We start from the raw sequence: 17,667 nt of genomic DNA on the forward strand, positions 1-17,667 counted from the left end.
GTCCAGGAGGAGGAGGGCAGCTGTGTCACCGTTGTCGAGCAGGGACCTGATGTCGTCGGTAGCTGCTATGAGGGCGGTTTCAGTGCTTTGGTTTGCTCGGAAGCCGGACTGCGAGGGGTCGAGGAATCCGTTAGTCTCGACGGTCTTCTCGATGACTTTGGCCGGGAAAGGGAGGAGCGAGATGGGGCGGAAGTTCTTGAGGTCCGTGGGGTCCGCGGTGGGTTTCTTCAGGAGGGGGCTGAGCTCGGCATGTTTCCAGCTCTCCGGGAAAGTGGCGGATGCGAAGGAGCTGTTGCTGATGTTCTGGAGTTGGGGTGCGATGATGGAGTCGGCTTTGTTGAAGATGTGGTGTGGACAGGGGTCGGTTGGGGAGCCGGAGTGGATGGTGTTCATCATGCGGGTGGTGTCTTTGGTGCTGACCGGGGTCCAGGTCCGGTGGTAGGGTGCGTGGTCTGTTCGCCTAAGCTGTTGTGTATGTCGGCGATCTTGCGGTGGAAGAATGAGGCGAGTGAGTCGCAGAGGTCTTGCGAGGGTGTGATGTCGTTGTTGCAGGTGCTGGGGTTGGAGAACTCTTTAACGATGCTGAAGAGTTCATTGCTGTTGTGGGTATTGTTGTCCAGTCGTTCTTTGAATGTTGTCCTTTTGGTGGTGCGGATCAGCTGGTGATGTTTGCGGGTGGCGTCCTTGAGGGCTGTCATGTTTTCTGCTGTTTGGTCGTGGCGCCAGGCTTTCTCGAGGGTGCGGCAGGTTTTCTTGGAGTGTTTGAGGTTGTTGGTGAACCACAAGGTTTTCTTGTCTGATGTAAGGTCGGTCCAGACCGGAATGAATTGTTGTAGTCTTCCCCCAACTGTGGTGGAATGTGGTGGGGGAAGTGGAGGGAAGTCATTGGGCAGGGGTGGAGGCAGAGCGGGAGTTGTTAGTTTTGCCTCTGCCTTTCTTGTTGTTACCCTTGTAACCCCCTATTTGGTAGCCCCTACTGTAGGTGGATTGGGTAGGGGCTTTGTAGGAAGTAGAGGGACTATCTGAGGTGTAGCCTTCGGTGGTGCTTCTGTAGGATGAGGGACAAAAGGAGCGTCTAGGACCTTGCGACTGCAAGGCTCCAATAAATTAAGCTGTGTCCGTATCCTTTTTCATTTTTTCCAGGGATACGTCCACATTAGGCCCAAATAAGTGTTGCTCATCAAAGGGTTGATTGAGTATGGCACTTTGTACCTCAGGTTTGAACCCTGAAATGCGTAGCCAGGCATGCCTACGCAAAAGGACACTGGTATTATTCGCCCTTGAAGCAGTATCTGCTGCATCTAGGGCACAACTAATAGAGGTATTGGTGATGGTTTTACCCTCTTGTATATGTTCATTGGCCCTATTTGTGTACTTATATGGATAGGTGCTGCATCAGAGATTCTAATTCATCATAATGTGCCCTGTCATATCGTGCTAGTAGTGCCCGGGTATTGGCAATAAGCCATATGTTTGCTGCCTGTGCCGCTGTTCTTTTGCCTGAGGCGTCAAGGAGCTTAGACTCTTTATCTGGTGGGGGAGCCTCGTCTGATATTTCGAGTTGGCTCTTTTGCGTGCGTTGGGACTACAAGGGAGTCCAGTGGTGCAGACACATTTAATGCAGGATGGATCTGAGGGGGAAGCCTTCTACGTCTTCTCAATTCGGGGGTTGATGATTCGAGCCCCAACTGGATCTTTAAAGACCTCTGGCGCATGCTTAATGACCCCTTTAAGCATGGGTAAAATTGAGGTGGACCTTTGTGTGGTGTCCAAGGTATCCATAAGGAAATCTTCCTCTACTGTGTCAGTATATAGGTCAACACCATGGTATTGGGCAGCCCTATGGGCAAGTTGGGGTAAATCCCATAGTGTCCTCTGGTGGGGAAGGCCTTGAGGAGTATATGTCATCCTGTGGCATGTTAGGGACGTTTGGGGTGCTATAATCATCCCAAGGGTCAGGTGAGCCAGGGAGACTTGGATTATCTAGTGGCTCGTTATCTGCACCACCACCAGCGTCTTCAGAGGAGTCATCCTCGGTATCATCATCTTCTAATGGAGTAGGAGATGGTGTAGGGGAGTGATGTGGCGGAGGAGGAGAAGGAGAAGGTATTCTTAGAGGAGAGGTTGCAATATCCTTTTTCTTAGGATGAGGCTTATAAGGCTTCTTTGCCGAGCCCGAAGACGGGGCATGGGAAGCAGTCTTTCGGTGTGCACCCGGGCCCGAAGGCGAGGGTGTGACCGAAACCTTTTTGGAAGGTGTCGAGGAAGGCTCGGGTGGACGTGTGTACTTACGACCCGCTGTGCCGGAGTGATGTCCTCGATGTCCGAGTCGTCGGCCTCAGAGTTGCTGTCGATGCCATGTTCTTGCTCCTGTTCCGGCACGTGGGCGCCCTCTTGGAAGATGTTGTCTGGGATCGAAGATGACGAGCTAGCCATTGCTCTTTGAGCTCGTCTGTCCCAAATTGTCTTCTTGGAGTGGAAGGAGGGACAAGCGGAACAGCCTCTGGCCTCGTGCTCCGGTGAGAGGCAAAAGTTGCACACCTCATGGAGATCGGTGTGGGGAAACTTCGACCCACGTTGAGGACACTTCTTAAATGGCGTCCTTTCCATGAGCCAGAAGATAGGGCCAGGTAGGCCCGAAGGCCTTCATCGACAACCGGAATCGAAGACTTCGAAGTTGTGGAGAGTTGCGTCAATTGGAAACGCATTCGAGACAATACCGTCGAAAATGGTGAGGATTGCGCGCCGAAAGAGAATTGGTTCCAGGCCGGAGCGTAGGAAACATCCGAGCCCGATGGCGGAAAAAAACTATCTAAGGATGGAGCCGATGCCCATGCCCAGTGTAATCCAAAGGAGGAGTCACCTATCTGGTGACTTCCAAAGACTTTTCAGGAGAAAAACAACTCCAACACTAGGTGGTGATCTATGCACAGTCTGTAATCTGCAGCTCATATGCCTCAAACAAAGGTCTGAGCACTTCAAATTGACTCGTGATTCTTGACACGTTCAGAAAAAAGCATGTATGGCATAGCAGCACAACATTTCCAAGCTATGCCTGGAGGATTCCATTCAAAATCCTCAATGGAAACAAAACACTCCAGCTGGTCATGAGGGGATGTTGAATCGAGCAATTAATGTTTTTAACAACAACATGAAGATAAAAAGACTTAGAGCTTCCAAAAACTCTTGAATAGAGAGAAAAAAAGACAAATTCGGATTGGGAATCAATACCTTAGGAAAGGCATAACAGTGATGGGTCTATTCTTGCAAGAGGAACTTTAGAAGTGGCGTTGAAAGCTTTCTGAGGGGGCTCTGTCTGAGTAAACTCCAGAAACAATTTTAATTTTAAACTCTATTTATCAAGCGTATTATCACTCTTATTCTAACAAATGTGGAATATTTTACAGGTTATAAATTATTATGAAAACCTCATGATGAAGAATAGAGAGTTATGCAACCAATGACACAGTTTAATAAAAAGATTTTAGATAGGAGTCAAGAAACTAATACATTTCTTCAGCACTTACCATAAAAATGTCCAAAGCCCATGCTGACTGCAATTACCAACGCAAGGACAATGCACCCATTCAGGCTGCTACCCAGTTTCGTTGAAGGTGCTTTCTGCAGTGGGACCACCTCTACAGCAGGTCTCACCTCAGGTTCAGAGCCAGAGACAGTCCTGCGCTTAGCACGCCGTTTCCTAGGAGTTGGACCAGAGGAATCACTAACTTCATCATTACTTGATTCATCTGATGTTTGCCGAGATGGAAAGACTGAAAGGAAAAGAGAGCCACGTCATAAGAGGGTGTGGATAAAAATAACACACTGCTTATACCGTCACTTAAGGAGAATTGAAGATTCAGAGGGCTCCTTTAAGAAGTCAAAAACAATGCAGGGGAAACTCCATCTGTAGGCTGGTTTCTTGATGACTGAATCTTCTTTGCAGCTTAACCTGATTTTGGCTTCTATGGTTTGTAGGACAGACAGCTCATCGAAGGGGCTGCTATTCATCACTTTGCATAGAGGTAAGAAAGAAGAGCCCCCTTAGATGCACAGCACCTGACTTTTTTGAATTCTTATTAGCAGTGGTCTTCTCTGCCAAGATTTTACCTTTCCTTGTCTGAACCATGCATACATTCACAGTCTTTCAAAATGGCTTTAGGCTGTTCTAAATCTGTTATGTTCACCAGAGGATCATGTGTAATGCTGTGACTTGGTCCCAAGAGAAAGTCAGACTGAATAAGTTGAAGGCACCACAAGTAGCAGCGTCCTTCCTAGCAGAGCAATTATTCATTCTTGCAAATGCTACAAAACAGATTTTTCTGCCGCCCATCAAAAATAAAACTGGCCACAAATGTATTTTAGTGTTTGGTGGCCAATCAAAATAAACTCATGCCAGAGCTCAGACCTGATCTCATTTCCAATGCTAGTATTGATTTAATGGGACAGCCTCTTGTAATATAATCACACAACAGGTGATAGTTTTTACTGCAAACAGTATTTACTCCTTTTGTCTTGGTCAGAATTTGTAGGCTATCAGTAATTGCAAATGTAATATATGGGCATCTGATTCCACCTTGATCAAGGATGAATGGTCTTGGTACTAGATTGAGAAATCACTTTCACCAACATCTATTCAAAATATTAAGTAAAACACATGGACTATTACTTAGTGTTATACTAGAGAGCTCCAAAATAAGCATTTTCACAAACATTAGTACATTCAATAGTTTCACACAAAACTCTTCTCCTCAATCAGAAATATTTAGAAAATCAATGCAAAAACATTTCCGTATTTTCCATAAAACCAAAATGTCAATGTCATATCATACACAGGATGGTTAACAATAACATTCAAACTTGTTAGTAAGTCAAACATTAAGAAAAAAGTGAAGGTTGAACATGCATGCTGCATTCTCCAAACACGAGACAGCATGAAAAAATCCAGTGCATAATTGCCTCATGCAAGGTACAAAAGGTGCCCCTTATTGTTTAGGATACTTTTTTTAGCATTACAAAGAACACTGGAAAGCTGAAACAAATGGATGAAAAAAAAAAACAAAGAACTCATTGGAGCAAAGAAACCTCATATAATGAACCAATGCCAGCGCACACATTCCAGGAATACTAAAGGAAATCTGTACCGGTCAGAAAAATCCCTCAGCACCCAAATGAGCGAGTAATTAGACAGTGAGAATGTATGTATGTGATATTCCTATAGCGCAAACTGAGCCAAAAAAAGGCAGCAGAGCGCTTGTACCTGGTCAAAGACCAAAGTCAATGAGTAACAGGAAAGTAAGCTAGGTTGCGGACAGTTGATGCAGTATTAGCTCCTACCTCAGAAAGGTCTATATGTTTAAGCCATAAATGATCGCCAGTTAGGTTGGAGGGTTTTCTTCAGGACCAGTATATTAAGGATCCCTAGCTGAATTATGTCTGGGACCGAACAGTAGTAGTGCAGTCAAATTGCGTATAAGTGCACATTAATCATGCTTTTTGCTGTGCCTGTCTTATGGTTCATACCAATAATAAGAAACTTTTTCCATAACACATCTGAAAAAAGCAAAAGAAACTACATTACTAATCATTATGTATTACAAAGTATGTTTGTGGTCACTGATAATAAGCACTGCACTCATCTATGAAGGTGAAAATCACACAGTTGATCATGCACTACCGTATATGATAGTATTTCTAGCTTTTACACGAAAAAGGGCGTGAGGCCTCTAAAGTGCCTTCGTGTTTAGGAGTGATCAAACATCCTCATAATGTATTGGTCCTGAAGAAAGCCATCCAACCTAACTACATCCAGGATTATGTTTTTTTATATTGCCAAGGTTTCCCCTAATAACATTTTAAAGACAAGGGCTACCTGCAGGCAGTTTTAAACACAGGAGCCTTCAATAACACTACCAAAGAGTCCAAACAGATACAGAAGATATCTTGGGTGAGGACCAAAGGATGAAGCATGCCACTATTGATATTAGTGGGTGAGAGTCCTTTTAAACAAATAGAAATACTAGAGAGACAAGAAAGGGATGTTATCACAAGTTCTCTCTCTTGAGATGACTGGATTTCCTTTTTATGTTGCACATTCAGCACCACTCTCAGTTATGTAACTGACCATGACCGAGTCACTCTTTTTTGCAATTAAAGTACCCTTAATATGTTTTGGGAGTGAAAGTTAGGAGATTTATAGCATGGGCATAACATTACAGCATCTCTAACTCCCGCATCCTTCTTAGGATTCACGCTTTAATTCCAGTGTCTCAAGCCTCATAGTAGAAGAATGGACGATAAGGATTATATTACTTACCCGGTAAGCGTCTGTTCTTGGCTGGTAATGCTGTAGATTCACATGCTTTGCATACTACTGCCATCTAGTGTTGGGTCCGAATATGTGCAAGTTGTTTTTCTTTGAAGAAGTCTTTTGAGTTACGAGGTAAAGTGACTCCTCCTCTTGGTGATAATGCGCATGGGCTTCACCTCCTTTAAATTTTCAGACAAGCGGATGAGAATGGCATGCGAATAAGCATCAGTAAAGAGATGTCCCAGCATATGGAAAAGTAAAAAAGAACTGCCACATGTGTTCAGGAAGGAACAGATGCATACAGGTTAAGTAATATCCATTCCAGGCATGTGAGGCTGTAAATAAACATGCTTTGCACAGACTGTAAAGCAGTGACCTGAAAAAGCGGTGGATAACCTGTGGGTGTTGCAGTTGTTTGGAAAAGTGTACGAGGCACTGCCTAACCTACATTAGTTTGCTGGCGTTTTAGAACATCCACACAATAATGTTGTGTGAAAGTGTGTGGTGTAGACAATGTAGCTGCCTTACATATGTCAGTTATTGGAATATTGCCCAGGAAAAAGATTGAAGCCTCTATTTTACGAGTAAATTGTGTTCCAGGGGGTGTAGGTAAAGTCCTTTTAGTTTTAACACAACATGTTTTAATACATTTAATTATCCATCAAGAAATGCCTGATTTAGATTTGCGTTTTCCATTGTAAGGGTGCGGAAAAGCAACAGAATTGTATGGTTTTACGAAAATCTTTGGTTATGTCAATGTAATACATTAGAGCTCTTTTAACATCTTGTGTATGAAGAGCCCTTTCTGCAACATAGTCTGGTTGAGGGAAGAAAACAGGTAACTCAACTGATTGGTTAAGGTGGAAAGGGGAAACCAGTGTTGAAAGGAATTTTGGGTTGGTGCGGAGGACCACCCTACTCCTGTGTAGTTTGAAAAAAGGTTCTTCTAAGGGTAGTGCCTGAAACTCACTCACATGCCTATGTGAAGAAATGGCAATTAAAAAGGCCACCAACCAAAACCGAAATTGGAGGGGCAAGTAGGTAATAGTTCAAATGGTGGACCCATCAGTCTCCTGAGAACAATATTGAGATTCCATGTTGGTGCAGGTTGAATTCTGGGTGGGTAAACAGACATATTATCGACTACAAAATATCGAATGGGCATAATATCGAGTACAAAATATAGGCAGGACAAAATATCGAATGGACAGAATATAGACATCAAAAGTATCGTTTTGAAGGTAAGTAATGTAATATCGAATGTCAAAAATATAGAAAGTTAAAATATCGAAGTATATAATATAGGTTATTAAAATTATCGCATTTTTAATAATATCAATTTTTTATAGTGTTTTTTGTTATTATATGTGTGAAAAGTGTGTATTTATGTTATAATTTATTTTAATTAATGAATTTTGTTCTATTAATGTTTGCGTAATTTAATTCCGTAGCGGGTTGTGGGTTTATAGGGGAATAGGGTGGGAAGTAATTTAATTATAATTAATTAAATATGTACATTTATTTATTGGTAATCATTTTGAATTCATTGTTAATTAATTTATATTTGGTAATTAATTAAATTTTAATTGTCAATTAATTTTAATTAATTGATTAATTGCTAATTATGGTAATTTTACTAATCTATTTTCTGTAGTGGGTTTATAGGGGAATTGGGTGGGAAGTAATTTATTTATAATTAATTAAATATGTAAAGTTATTTATTGGTATTTATTTAGAATTATTATTTAATTAATTTTTTATGGGTAATTAATTACATTTTAATTGCAAATTAATTATATTTAATTGATTAATTGCTAATTATGTTAATTTTACTAATTCATTTTCTGTAGCAGGCTGTGGGTTTATAGAGGAATAGGGTGGGAAGTATTTTATTTATAATTAATTAAATAATTCAATTTATTTAATTGTATTTAATTTGAATTAATTGTTAATTAATTTTAAATTGTTAATTAATTAATTGTTAATTTGTATTAATAGGTAACTAATTGTAATAATGAATTTTAATTTGTAATTTTAATTGATTAATTATTATATTATATTAAATTGGCCATTACTTTTAATTAATTTTTTATAGATATTAATTTATATTTTTTTAAATAATATATGAAGTATTTACTTTCTCTACTATTGCACTCTCTGGAGTGGGAATAGTAATTTTAACCCCTACGCTATCCAATGCTTTCCCTACTGTTGCACTCTTTGGAGTGGGAATAGTAATTTTAATCCCTACGCTATCCAACGCTTTCCCTACTGTTGCACTCTTTGGAGTTAGAATAGTAATTTTTACCCCTACGCTATCCAACGCTTTCCCTACTGTTGCACTCTTTGGAGTTGGAATAGTAATTTTTACCCCTACGCTATCCAACGCTTTCCCTACTGTTGCATCCACTGGAGTGGGAATAGTAATTTTTACCCCTACGCTATCCAACGCTTTTCCTACTGTTGCACCCACTGGAGTGGGAATAGTAATTTTTACCTCTACGCTATCCAACGCTTTCCCTACTGTTGCACCCACAGGAGTGGGAATAGTAATTTTTACCCCTACGCTATCCAACGCTTTCCCTACTGTTGCACTCTTTGGAGTGGGAATAGTCATTTTTACCCCTACGCTATCCAACGCTTTCCCTACTGTTGCACTCACTGGAGTGGGAATAGTAATTTTTACCCCTACGCTATCCAACGCTTTCCCTACTGTTGCACTTTTTGGCGGGGGAATAGTAATTTTGACACCTGCTATGGTACGGTAATAATATTGGATATTATTTAATTATATTATGTTACTATATATATATGTTTTAACAAATATGATTGTACATTTTTTTATAACTTAATTATTTAATTATTATAAGATAATTAAGTATTTCTAAGTATATTTTAGTTATTAATTTTTAATATTAATTTAATTTAACATTGTTTTTAATAAAGTCGATATTTTTATAAACTATATTTTTGTAAATGATATTTTTTACTCGATATTTTTGTACTTACCTGTTTGTAGATACAAACTCGATATTCTGTCTGTCGATATTTTGTCAACGATATTTTTGCTAGTCGATATTATGTCCCTCGATATTATGTAAGTGATCCTTCTGGGTGAATTACCCTTATAAGCCCTTTCATAAAGGCCTTAATAACTGGCACTTTGAACAAAAAGATAAGTGCTGCCTGTTTTGTAGATAGGCAGTCACTGGAGCTAGAGGCAAGCGTACTGAAATGTCAGCCACGGCAGAGAGCTGTAAATGAAGAAGATAGCAAACAATGTTTTGTACAGTTGTTTTAAATGGATCAAATTGCTTATTTCTGCAGTAAAAGACACATCTTTTCCATTTAGCTGCTTTACAGTCTCTAGTCTTAGGCCTATGAGCTTCTTTAAGAATGGTCATACATTCCGGTGGGAGATTTAAGTAACTCAATTCAATTACTTCAGGAGCCAAATCGCAAGGTTGAGTTGCCTTAGATTTGGATGCCTGATCTCTCCATGGTTCTGAGTGAGAAGGTACGGGCTGAGGTTTCACGTGGGGAACAACAGAGTTCAAGTAGTATGGGAAACCCAAGTGGGAGCTACTAAAATGAGCATGAGAGACATTTGCCTGAGCATCCAAAGCAGAAACGGAAGAAGAAAAAAAGGTGGAAAAGCATAGGCAAGTATCCCAGGCCAGTTCATCCACAGAGTATTGCCCTTGGATAGTGGATGTGGGAACCTGGAGACAAAGTTTTGGCATTCTGCATCGTTTGCAAACAGGTCTAATTGTGGAAACCCCCCCCCCCCCCACTTGTGGAAGTTTAGGAGGAGGGTGGAGTTTTCACTCATGGACTTGTTGCCGCATCGGCTGAGGAGGTCGGCAAAGTCCTTGCCTGTTCCCGGGAGGTGTTCCGCTAACAGATGGATGTTCCCATCATTCAATGCGGAAACGCGAGATACACAACAGAGTTGGAGGACGTGTACGCGGCTGTGGAGAGGGATAGAGACTGTTTAAGAGCTACTGGCAAACTGATAGTTCAACTTTAGCGGTAACGGACTCCACCGACGTGCGATTGAGGTGACCCTGGTACCGGCTATACAACAACAGGGAATATACATTCAAGTTCAGCAACTGAACGCTAACATCTTCATAATTGTGAAGTCACAGATTGGTTTTATTAAGGAAATAAGAATGTCACGGTCCTGATGAGAACCCCACAAACATTTGGGTTTGAAACGCATCGACCTTGTGTGTCCCTTGTCATACAAATCATGCAATACAATTGTCTTCTCGATGTAATGATTTAGGTGTTAAATGTAGGAAAAAGTGATTTCTTTGAATCATCTCTACATCGCTTTAGGAGTACATATGATTTACTGTGTCGTTTGACGTTGGGATTAAGAATATTGACCACCAGTTCTGGGGCCATGCAAAAGGATTTTTTAACCTTTCTGCTGTGTTGTTTGGATGGTGTGAGTGTGTGTCATTAGTGTCTGGCCAAATCTGTATGAGGCATGTATGTAGGTTTGCATTGATTGTCTGCTGGTGTCGTGTATGATGTAATGTAGTTTTTTGTATATAGTTTTTCCCTCTGTTTTGTATTTATTATTGATACACATGTAGAGAAAGTATTATTGATAAAGTGATTTCTAAGTGAGTTGTCAAATAAAACAATTGATGGTGTAGTAAAAACGTGGACCTATATGTTTTATTCGTAGGGTCTAGCTAACAAAAAGATTTTTGGAGTTTTGCTCACTATTGGCAATTGTTACGTTTTATAGTTATATGGACTCAGCCTTACTGAGTCGAGTCAAGGCCCTTTGTTGTTTCTTGGCTATCACTGCTAAGCATTTTTGTTGAACACGAGGGGTGCAGTAGCAACCCCAAATGAGAGGACTTTGACCTGATGTTTGCCAGCTATGACAAGCCGGAGGTATGTGCGGTGTGATAGATATTTGGAATGTAAAAGTATGTGTCCTTAAAGTGTAGTGCTTAAAGTCGCCTTGTTGGAGAAGTGGGATCTCGTCTTGGAGGGTGCCCATATGGAAATGCTCTGACAGGATGTAATGATTTAAGGGCCTGAGATCGAAGATGGGCCATGCTTTTTCGGGATGAAAAAGAATAGGGAGTATATCCCTGACCCTTTATGTTGAAGATGGATGGGCTATTTAGCTTTTTTGAGCAAGAGAGCTTGCACTTCCGTTTTGAGGTTTGATCTTCCACAGAAAGTGTGTGTGCGCGAAGTAGAATGCTTGGAGGTGTGGTGAGGAGCTTTATCCATGTTGGTAATGCCCAACACCCACTGATCTGATGTTATGGATCCTCAGGTGGGGAGAAATTGTTGTAATCAACCTACGAAGGTGTTAAATGATCGGAGGGAGGGGGCAAAGGGAGCCACTGCTTAGTGGTGTGTGGGTCACCACGTGGGGAAGCATCTTTGCAGCGAACTTTGTAGTTGTTACCCCTTAAGTGCCTCTGTGATAGCCTCATGAAGGGGAGTTGTGACTGAGTTTGATATGAGGTATTGAAGGATGCTGCTTTTGAGGCTGCCCTATATGAGTAGCGGCGAAAGGAGTTATGAGGAGTGGGTGTTTGGAGTGTGTACATAGACTTAGCAACCTCCGTGTTCTTCTTCATCTTCTCTAATGCTTGGTCAACTAGTGGACCAAACAGGTGTTTCTTGTCAAAGGAAACATTTAAAAGTGTTTGCTGAACTTCTGGCTTGAAGCGAGATATACGCAGACAAGCATGTCTGCATAGCAACACACTGGTATTAATACCCCTGACAGCTGTATCCATGGAGTCCCAGTGCATATCTAATGGAGTTATTGGAAATTAGTTTGCCCTCCTGTACTAGTTTCTGTCCTCTTTTCTTATGTTCCTGTTGGAGGTACTGGAGGAGATCCTTAATTTCATGCCATTGGGCGCAATCAGACCTGGCTAATAGACTCTGTGTATTTGTAATCCACCAGTGATTAGCAGACTGTGCCGCTGCCTGTTTCCCTGAAACATCAATTAGCGTAGACTCCTTATCAAGAGGTGGTGCTTCAGCCGTGGTTTGTGAATTAGCCCTCTTACATGCATTTTCAAACAGAAATAGAAGGTGCACTCTAAAAAAAGTCAATATCCGAAGTCGCTCTTTTTTGTATTGATTCTTCTTTATTTAAATTTCGTACAAAGCATCAAAGGCACAGCCAACGCGTTTCGTTCCACTCTTTGCCTATTGGAACTTCGTCAGGGCAATAGGAAATATGCTCGCGATTTCAAAGGCAGTACCCTTCAGACTGCCATAAGGATCCACGTTTTGCACTGTGTAGGCCGTAGGTGTGTTCCGGTTCCAAAAGGGGTCAGCCTCCGTTCGTTTTAGAAGTTGATTATGCTGTCCCAATGTAATATCCCCGACCAAAGTGCTTTGAAATAGTTTGTATGTGGTCAATATATGGCGCACCAAGCCCGTTTTCCACTTGGTGGCCGCTCGTATTTATGTTATCAGTGGCAAAGGTCCCCAGAATCAAAACAACAGCCGATTCTTCATATATAAAGTTAGAGCTTCTGAATATAGCATACCGAACCTATAATAGGGTGTCGGCTCTCGGACCTTCGGCGTGTGCGGCGTTCAGCTGAACGCCGCACACGCCGAAGGTCCGAGAGCCGACACCCTATTATAGGTTCGGTATGCTATATTCAGAAGCTCTAACTTTATATATGAAGAATCGGCTGTTGTTTTGATTCTGGGGACCTTTGCCACTGATAACATAAATACGAGCGGCCACCAAGTGGAAAACGGGCTTGGTGCGCCATATATTGACCACATACAAACTATTTCAAAGCACTTTGGTCGGGGATATTACATTGGGACAGCATAATCAACTTCTAAAACGAACGGAGGCTGACCCCTTTTGGAACCGGAACACACCTACGGCCTACACAGTGCAAAACGTGGATCCTTATGGCAGTCTGAAGGGTACTGCCTTTGAAATCGCGAGCATATTTCCTATTGCCCTGACGAAGTTCCAATAGGCAAAGAGTGGAACGAAACGCGTTGGCTGTGCCTTTGATGCTTTGTACGAAATTTAAATAAAGAAGAATCAATACAAAAAAGAGCGACTTCGGATATTGACTTTTTTTAGAGTGCACCTTCTATTTCTGTTTGAATATTCGTGTAAATTACGCACCCTACGGCAGCGGGTGTTAGAAGTGGTTGCACCACCATTAATTGTGGAACTAATGAATTGTTGTGCATGACCTGGTCTGCTGCTTTGGTCCTTCTGCTTAACTCTTACATGCATTGGGCACAACCAATAAATCAGGGAAAAGTTGCCCTCGGATATAAATTGGGTCAGAGAGTGAAGCTTTGTATTTTTTTTTACCCTGGGAGCGATAATGTGTGTTGGCACAGGGGTACTTAAAGAGGTCATTAGTGTGACGTATCATGCCTTTTAACATAGGGAGGTATAAGGTAATCCTATGTGTACTGGATAGGGTTTCAAAGAAGAAATCCTATTCTATAGGCTATTTATGGAGCAGGACCTGCTGGTAAGCTGCAGCCCTGCTGATGAGTTTCTGATATGGAGGTGGTGTCATCAGGAGGCGATGGTTTGGCAAGGTACAGGTCTAGATTGGTGTCCCCCTGGGGATCAACGTCATAATCTGGCCAGGAATCTGTGGGCTGTGGTGCATCATAGGAATCATCCACCACCACCCCCGCCCACCAACCCACCTGTGAAGGAACGTGGGGATCCCTTTGAAGTACTATCTAGGGGATCACCTTGAGAATGAGTTGGAGAGGGTGGAGGTGGTGGAATGAAGAGTGGAGGAGGAGGTGGTGGTGGTGGTAGTGGTGATGCAGAAGTAGGTGGAGAAGGGTGCAAGGGAAGATTAGTCTTGCCTGCTTACTCCTCTAAAAAGACACCAGCAAGTCTATTGCATCTCCAAAGGAAAGTTGGCGCTTTAATTGAGGTGGCACTGACACCACAGTCTCTGGCTAAGATGTGGCCAGTCTGGGGTGCATATGGAGTTGTTTTTGGCAAGGATTGTGCCGTTCCGCACTGTCTGGAGGACCGGTTCGACTGGAGTACTGGGAGCCAATTTTAATGGCAGTCTCAAAATTTTAGGTGCCAAGAGTGGTTTCAAAGGCGAAGTGCTTGAAGCCAAAGATCAAGAGGGTCGGATTGTTGCGGAAGCAATGACTTTAGCCATGCTTTCGTTGCCGAGCCAGAGGGTGGTGCATTCGTAGCAGGTGTTCGGTGCCGACCATGGCCGGCAGAGAGTGGTGGCCTTGGAGCCATATGTTCAGTCGGAACCTAATGTTTTTTCGATGGCAGGATGGGGACATTAGAACTCACGGTACGTTGACCCAGTGGAAAATCCTGCATTTGAAGCTCTCTAAGTTGGAGTCGGAGTCATCACCGGAAAAAGCCTTCTCTGCGGTCTCAGAGGCATTGTGGAGTTCCCCCTCCTCCTCTTTAACATCCTATTTACCGTAGATTTTGAGTGCATCGTCTCTACGCTGCATCTCTCAGTGATGTGCCCTTCGGTCACGTAAGGTTGTCTTGGACCAAAACAATCATCAGACCTCGCGGTCTTCTTCCCTGTTATCGAGAGACAAGCACACATTGCAGACCTGGTGACGGTCAGTCGCAGTGTAGCGATCGCCCTTGGCAGAGCGGCAAGTCGCCACAGACATTACGTTTTCAGACATGTTCAGAAAAACTACCAGTCCCAGAAGGCCAAGCGGCGCCAGGAGGCTGCACAATGGGAAGAACTTACTTAAGCTCCTCCCCTTGAACAAAACGGGGCTTGTCAATCCTGTTCCTGGTTTGTTCCATGTTGTTTTCGGATTTGGAGACCCTGCCTTGGAGTTTTTTGACTAGCCTGTTTGTCAAGCTTGCAGACACCCGCCGCGACAACGAAGTGCCTGCGTGGTCAGTTGTGCAGACACCCGCCGCGACGACGAAGTGCCTGCGTGGTCAGTTGTGCAGACACCCGCCGCGACGACGAAGTGCCTGCGTGGTCAGTTGTGCAGACACCCGCCGCGACGACGAAGTGCCTGCGTGGTCAGTTGTGCAGACACCCGCCGCGACGACGAAGTGCCTGCGTGGTCAGTTGTGCAGACACCCGCCGCGACGACGAAGTGCCTGCGTGGTCAGACTATCAGATTCCCAGCGCGTCTCTGTGAGTATAACAGAGCCGCGCTTGTTGGGAAGAGCAGTGAGGAGACAGCTTCCCAGCACGTCCCTGTGAGTATAACAGAGCCGCGCTTGTTGGGAAAAGCAGTGAGGAGAGCGGGCTCGCTCTCTTCCATTTACCTTGTTTGTAGTTCTTGATTCAAAGCCTGGAAGAAGGTATAGTGCGGTTCGCACATTTTCTGATTTGTTTATACGTTGGCTTCCTGTATTACGGGCGTCATTGAGCCCACATCCACATACATTCCAAAAGGAGTATTTTGGGTTTCATGTACACAGTACTTTGCTAAACTAGTGCCGAGGAGAGTTCCATCCTCAGGAATCCGTTACAGGAGCTTGGTTGGAAAGTGCAGTAACTTTTCGCCAATTGTGGAGCAGACTTTCCTGTATTCATTGTATCTCCAGACTTCTTTCACGGAAAGCTCACTTACATCAGTGGTAAGTCCCGGAACACTGGGGAGGTGGGGATATTCAAGTCAGTGCGGAAGTACATTATCCTCTCTACATCTTTTCACCCACCTTCAGGGAGGTCTTCCCAGTAAAGCCGCTGGCTCTGGATCTTGTCCTGAGAAGCTTAGAAGACCCCCTCATCCATCCCTCTGTTCTCCCTTGCGGCCTCCGGCTGTGCTCGCTCCAATAGCGGTGATTGTCCCATTGTTGGGTGACGTGCGGTGTGAGGTTGCGAGGACAGTCATCCAGTCGTTCCTGCTGGGCATAGGATTCAGGTTAGTGGCGCGTGCGATTTCTTGCGCTGCTTTCAATCGTTACACGCAGGTACTCATTGTGGGACCTTGGGCAGAAACTGAATGGCGTCCGTTGCATCAGGAGGGCATTCAAAGGCGAGGCTGTAGAGATAGAAAGATAGGCCCATAAGGGCGAAGCCCTGAAGGCCAAAGTTGGAGAGCATTGGTTTGATGGCCGATAGTTTTACAAATTTCAATACTCAAAGATGAGAACACGTTGAATAACAATACTGACAAGGGTAAGGGTGGATTACGAACCAAAAGGAGACTGAAATGGACTCAAACCAGAGCCCAGTAATACCCGTCCCAATATGACGGCGGAATGCAAACAATACAAAAACTGAGTTGCAGCCCAAGCGCATTATCACCAAGAAGAAGAGTCACTCTACCTTGCAACTCAAAAGACTCCTTTGAAGAAAAACAACTTACCGACATCAGGACCCAACATAAGATGGCACGAGTAAGCAAAGCATGTATATCTACAGCCACATATGCCTCAAACATATTTTTAAAAAGTGTGATTTTAAGATTTAAACACTAAAATAGGTAAAACAGAATTAGAGCTTAGCGTAACATAATGGCTTGATCTGTAGTGCACTGATGGCATGTAGTCAAGCAAATTGTGTATGGGAGCTACATTGAACAGGTAAACCTGAAAAGAACGTCAGTGTCCCGTTTGCACTTTAGTCTGAGAAGGTTTTCCATGCTGAATTCTGATTGGTAGGTTTAAGTACGTAGTTGAACCATGGAATGTATAAATGCTGTTTGCTTTCACTCAGAAGAACATTCAAAGGTTTGCAAGAGATGCAGGGTATGTGATGACACTGAAATGTTAAGGATGTTGCTGAATGAAAGCTGCATGTGGTAGTTCCAGAAAATGTCAGAGGAGAAAGGCTGAATGAAAGGAGGGAGCCTTTTTCCTTCATGTCAGAACAAATGTGCGGACCGTCTTATACTTACTATAGGATGAGGCCCTATCTTTAATGTGCTACACTCACAAAGGCATGCAACCTACTTTGCATTCACATGAGCACAAACAGATTTCTGCACCTCAACCTGCACTCAAAGACCTTCAAAACACTCTCCCTGACCACTAACCCACCTATCAACCTCCACTCAGAGCCCTCACCCTGCACATTCACACTTTACTCCTGTCCTTCTTACCGTGCACATTCACACCTCTTAATTGCACTCTCACATCGCTAACGTTGCACTTGCCTACCTCTCGCCAGGCACTCACATGCCTGCTCTTATACCTTTCGCCCTGCACTCTGACTCCTCATCCTACATTCAGACACCACTCATCCAGCACTGACATTGCTCACCCAACACCTATGCACCACTTATCCTGTACACAGACATCACCCACCCTGCACTCAAGACACCATTCATCCAGCACTCACACACTACTCACACTTCTCACCCCTCACTCAAACAGTAACACA

The 17,667-nt window shown here is 43.3% G+C and overlaps 1 protein-coding gene across 2 annotated transcripts in view; it reads right to left on the reverse strand.

The window, feature by feature from the left end:
- Window positions 1–17,667, reverse strand: part of CCPG1 (cell cycle progression 1) — a 387,788-nt gene that overhangs the window by 102,294 nt on the left and 267,827 nt on the right. For both annotated transcript variants that reach the window (XM_078684863.1, XM_078684864.1), the window contains exon 6: window positions 3,528–3,773. In XM_078684863.1, coding sequence (XP_078540989.1) covers window positions 3,528–3,773 — 246 coding nt within the window. The remainder of the gene's footprint in view (window positions 1–3,527; window positions 3,774–17,667) is intronic.

The sequence above is a fragment of the Lissotriton helveticus genome, chromosome 3_2, assembly GCF_964261635.1.
Source record: "Lissotriton helveticus chromosome 3_2, aLisHel1.1, whole genome shotgun sequence".
NCBI lineage: Eukaryota > Metazoa > Chordata > Amphibia > Caudata > Salamandridae > Lissotriton > Lissotriton helveticus.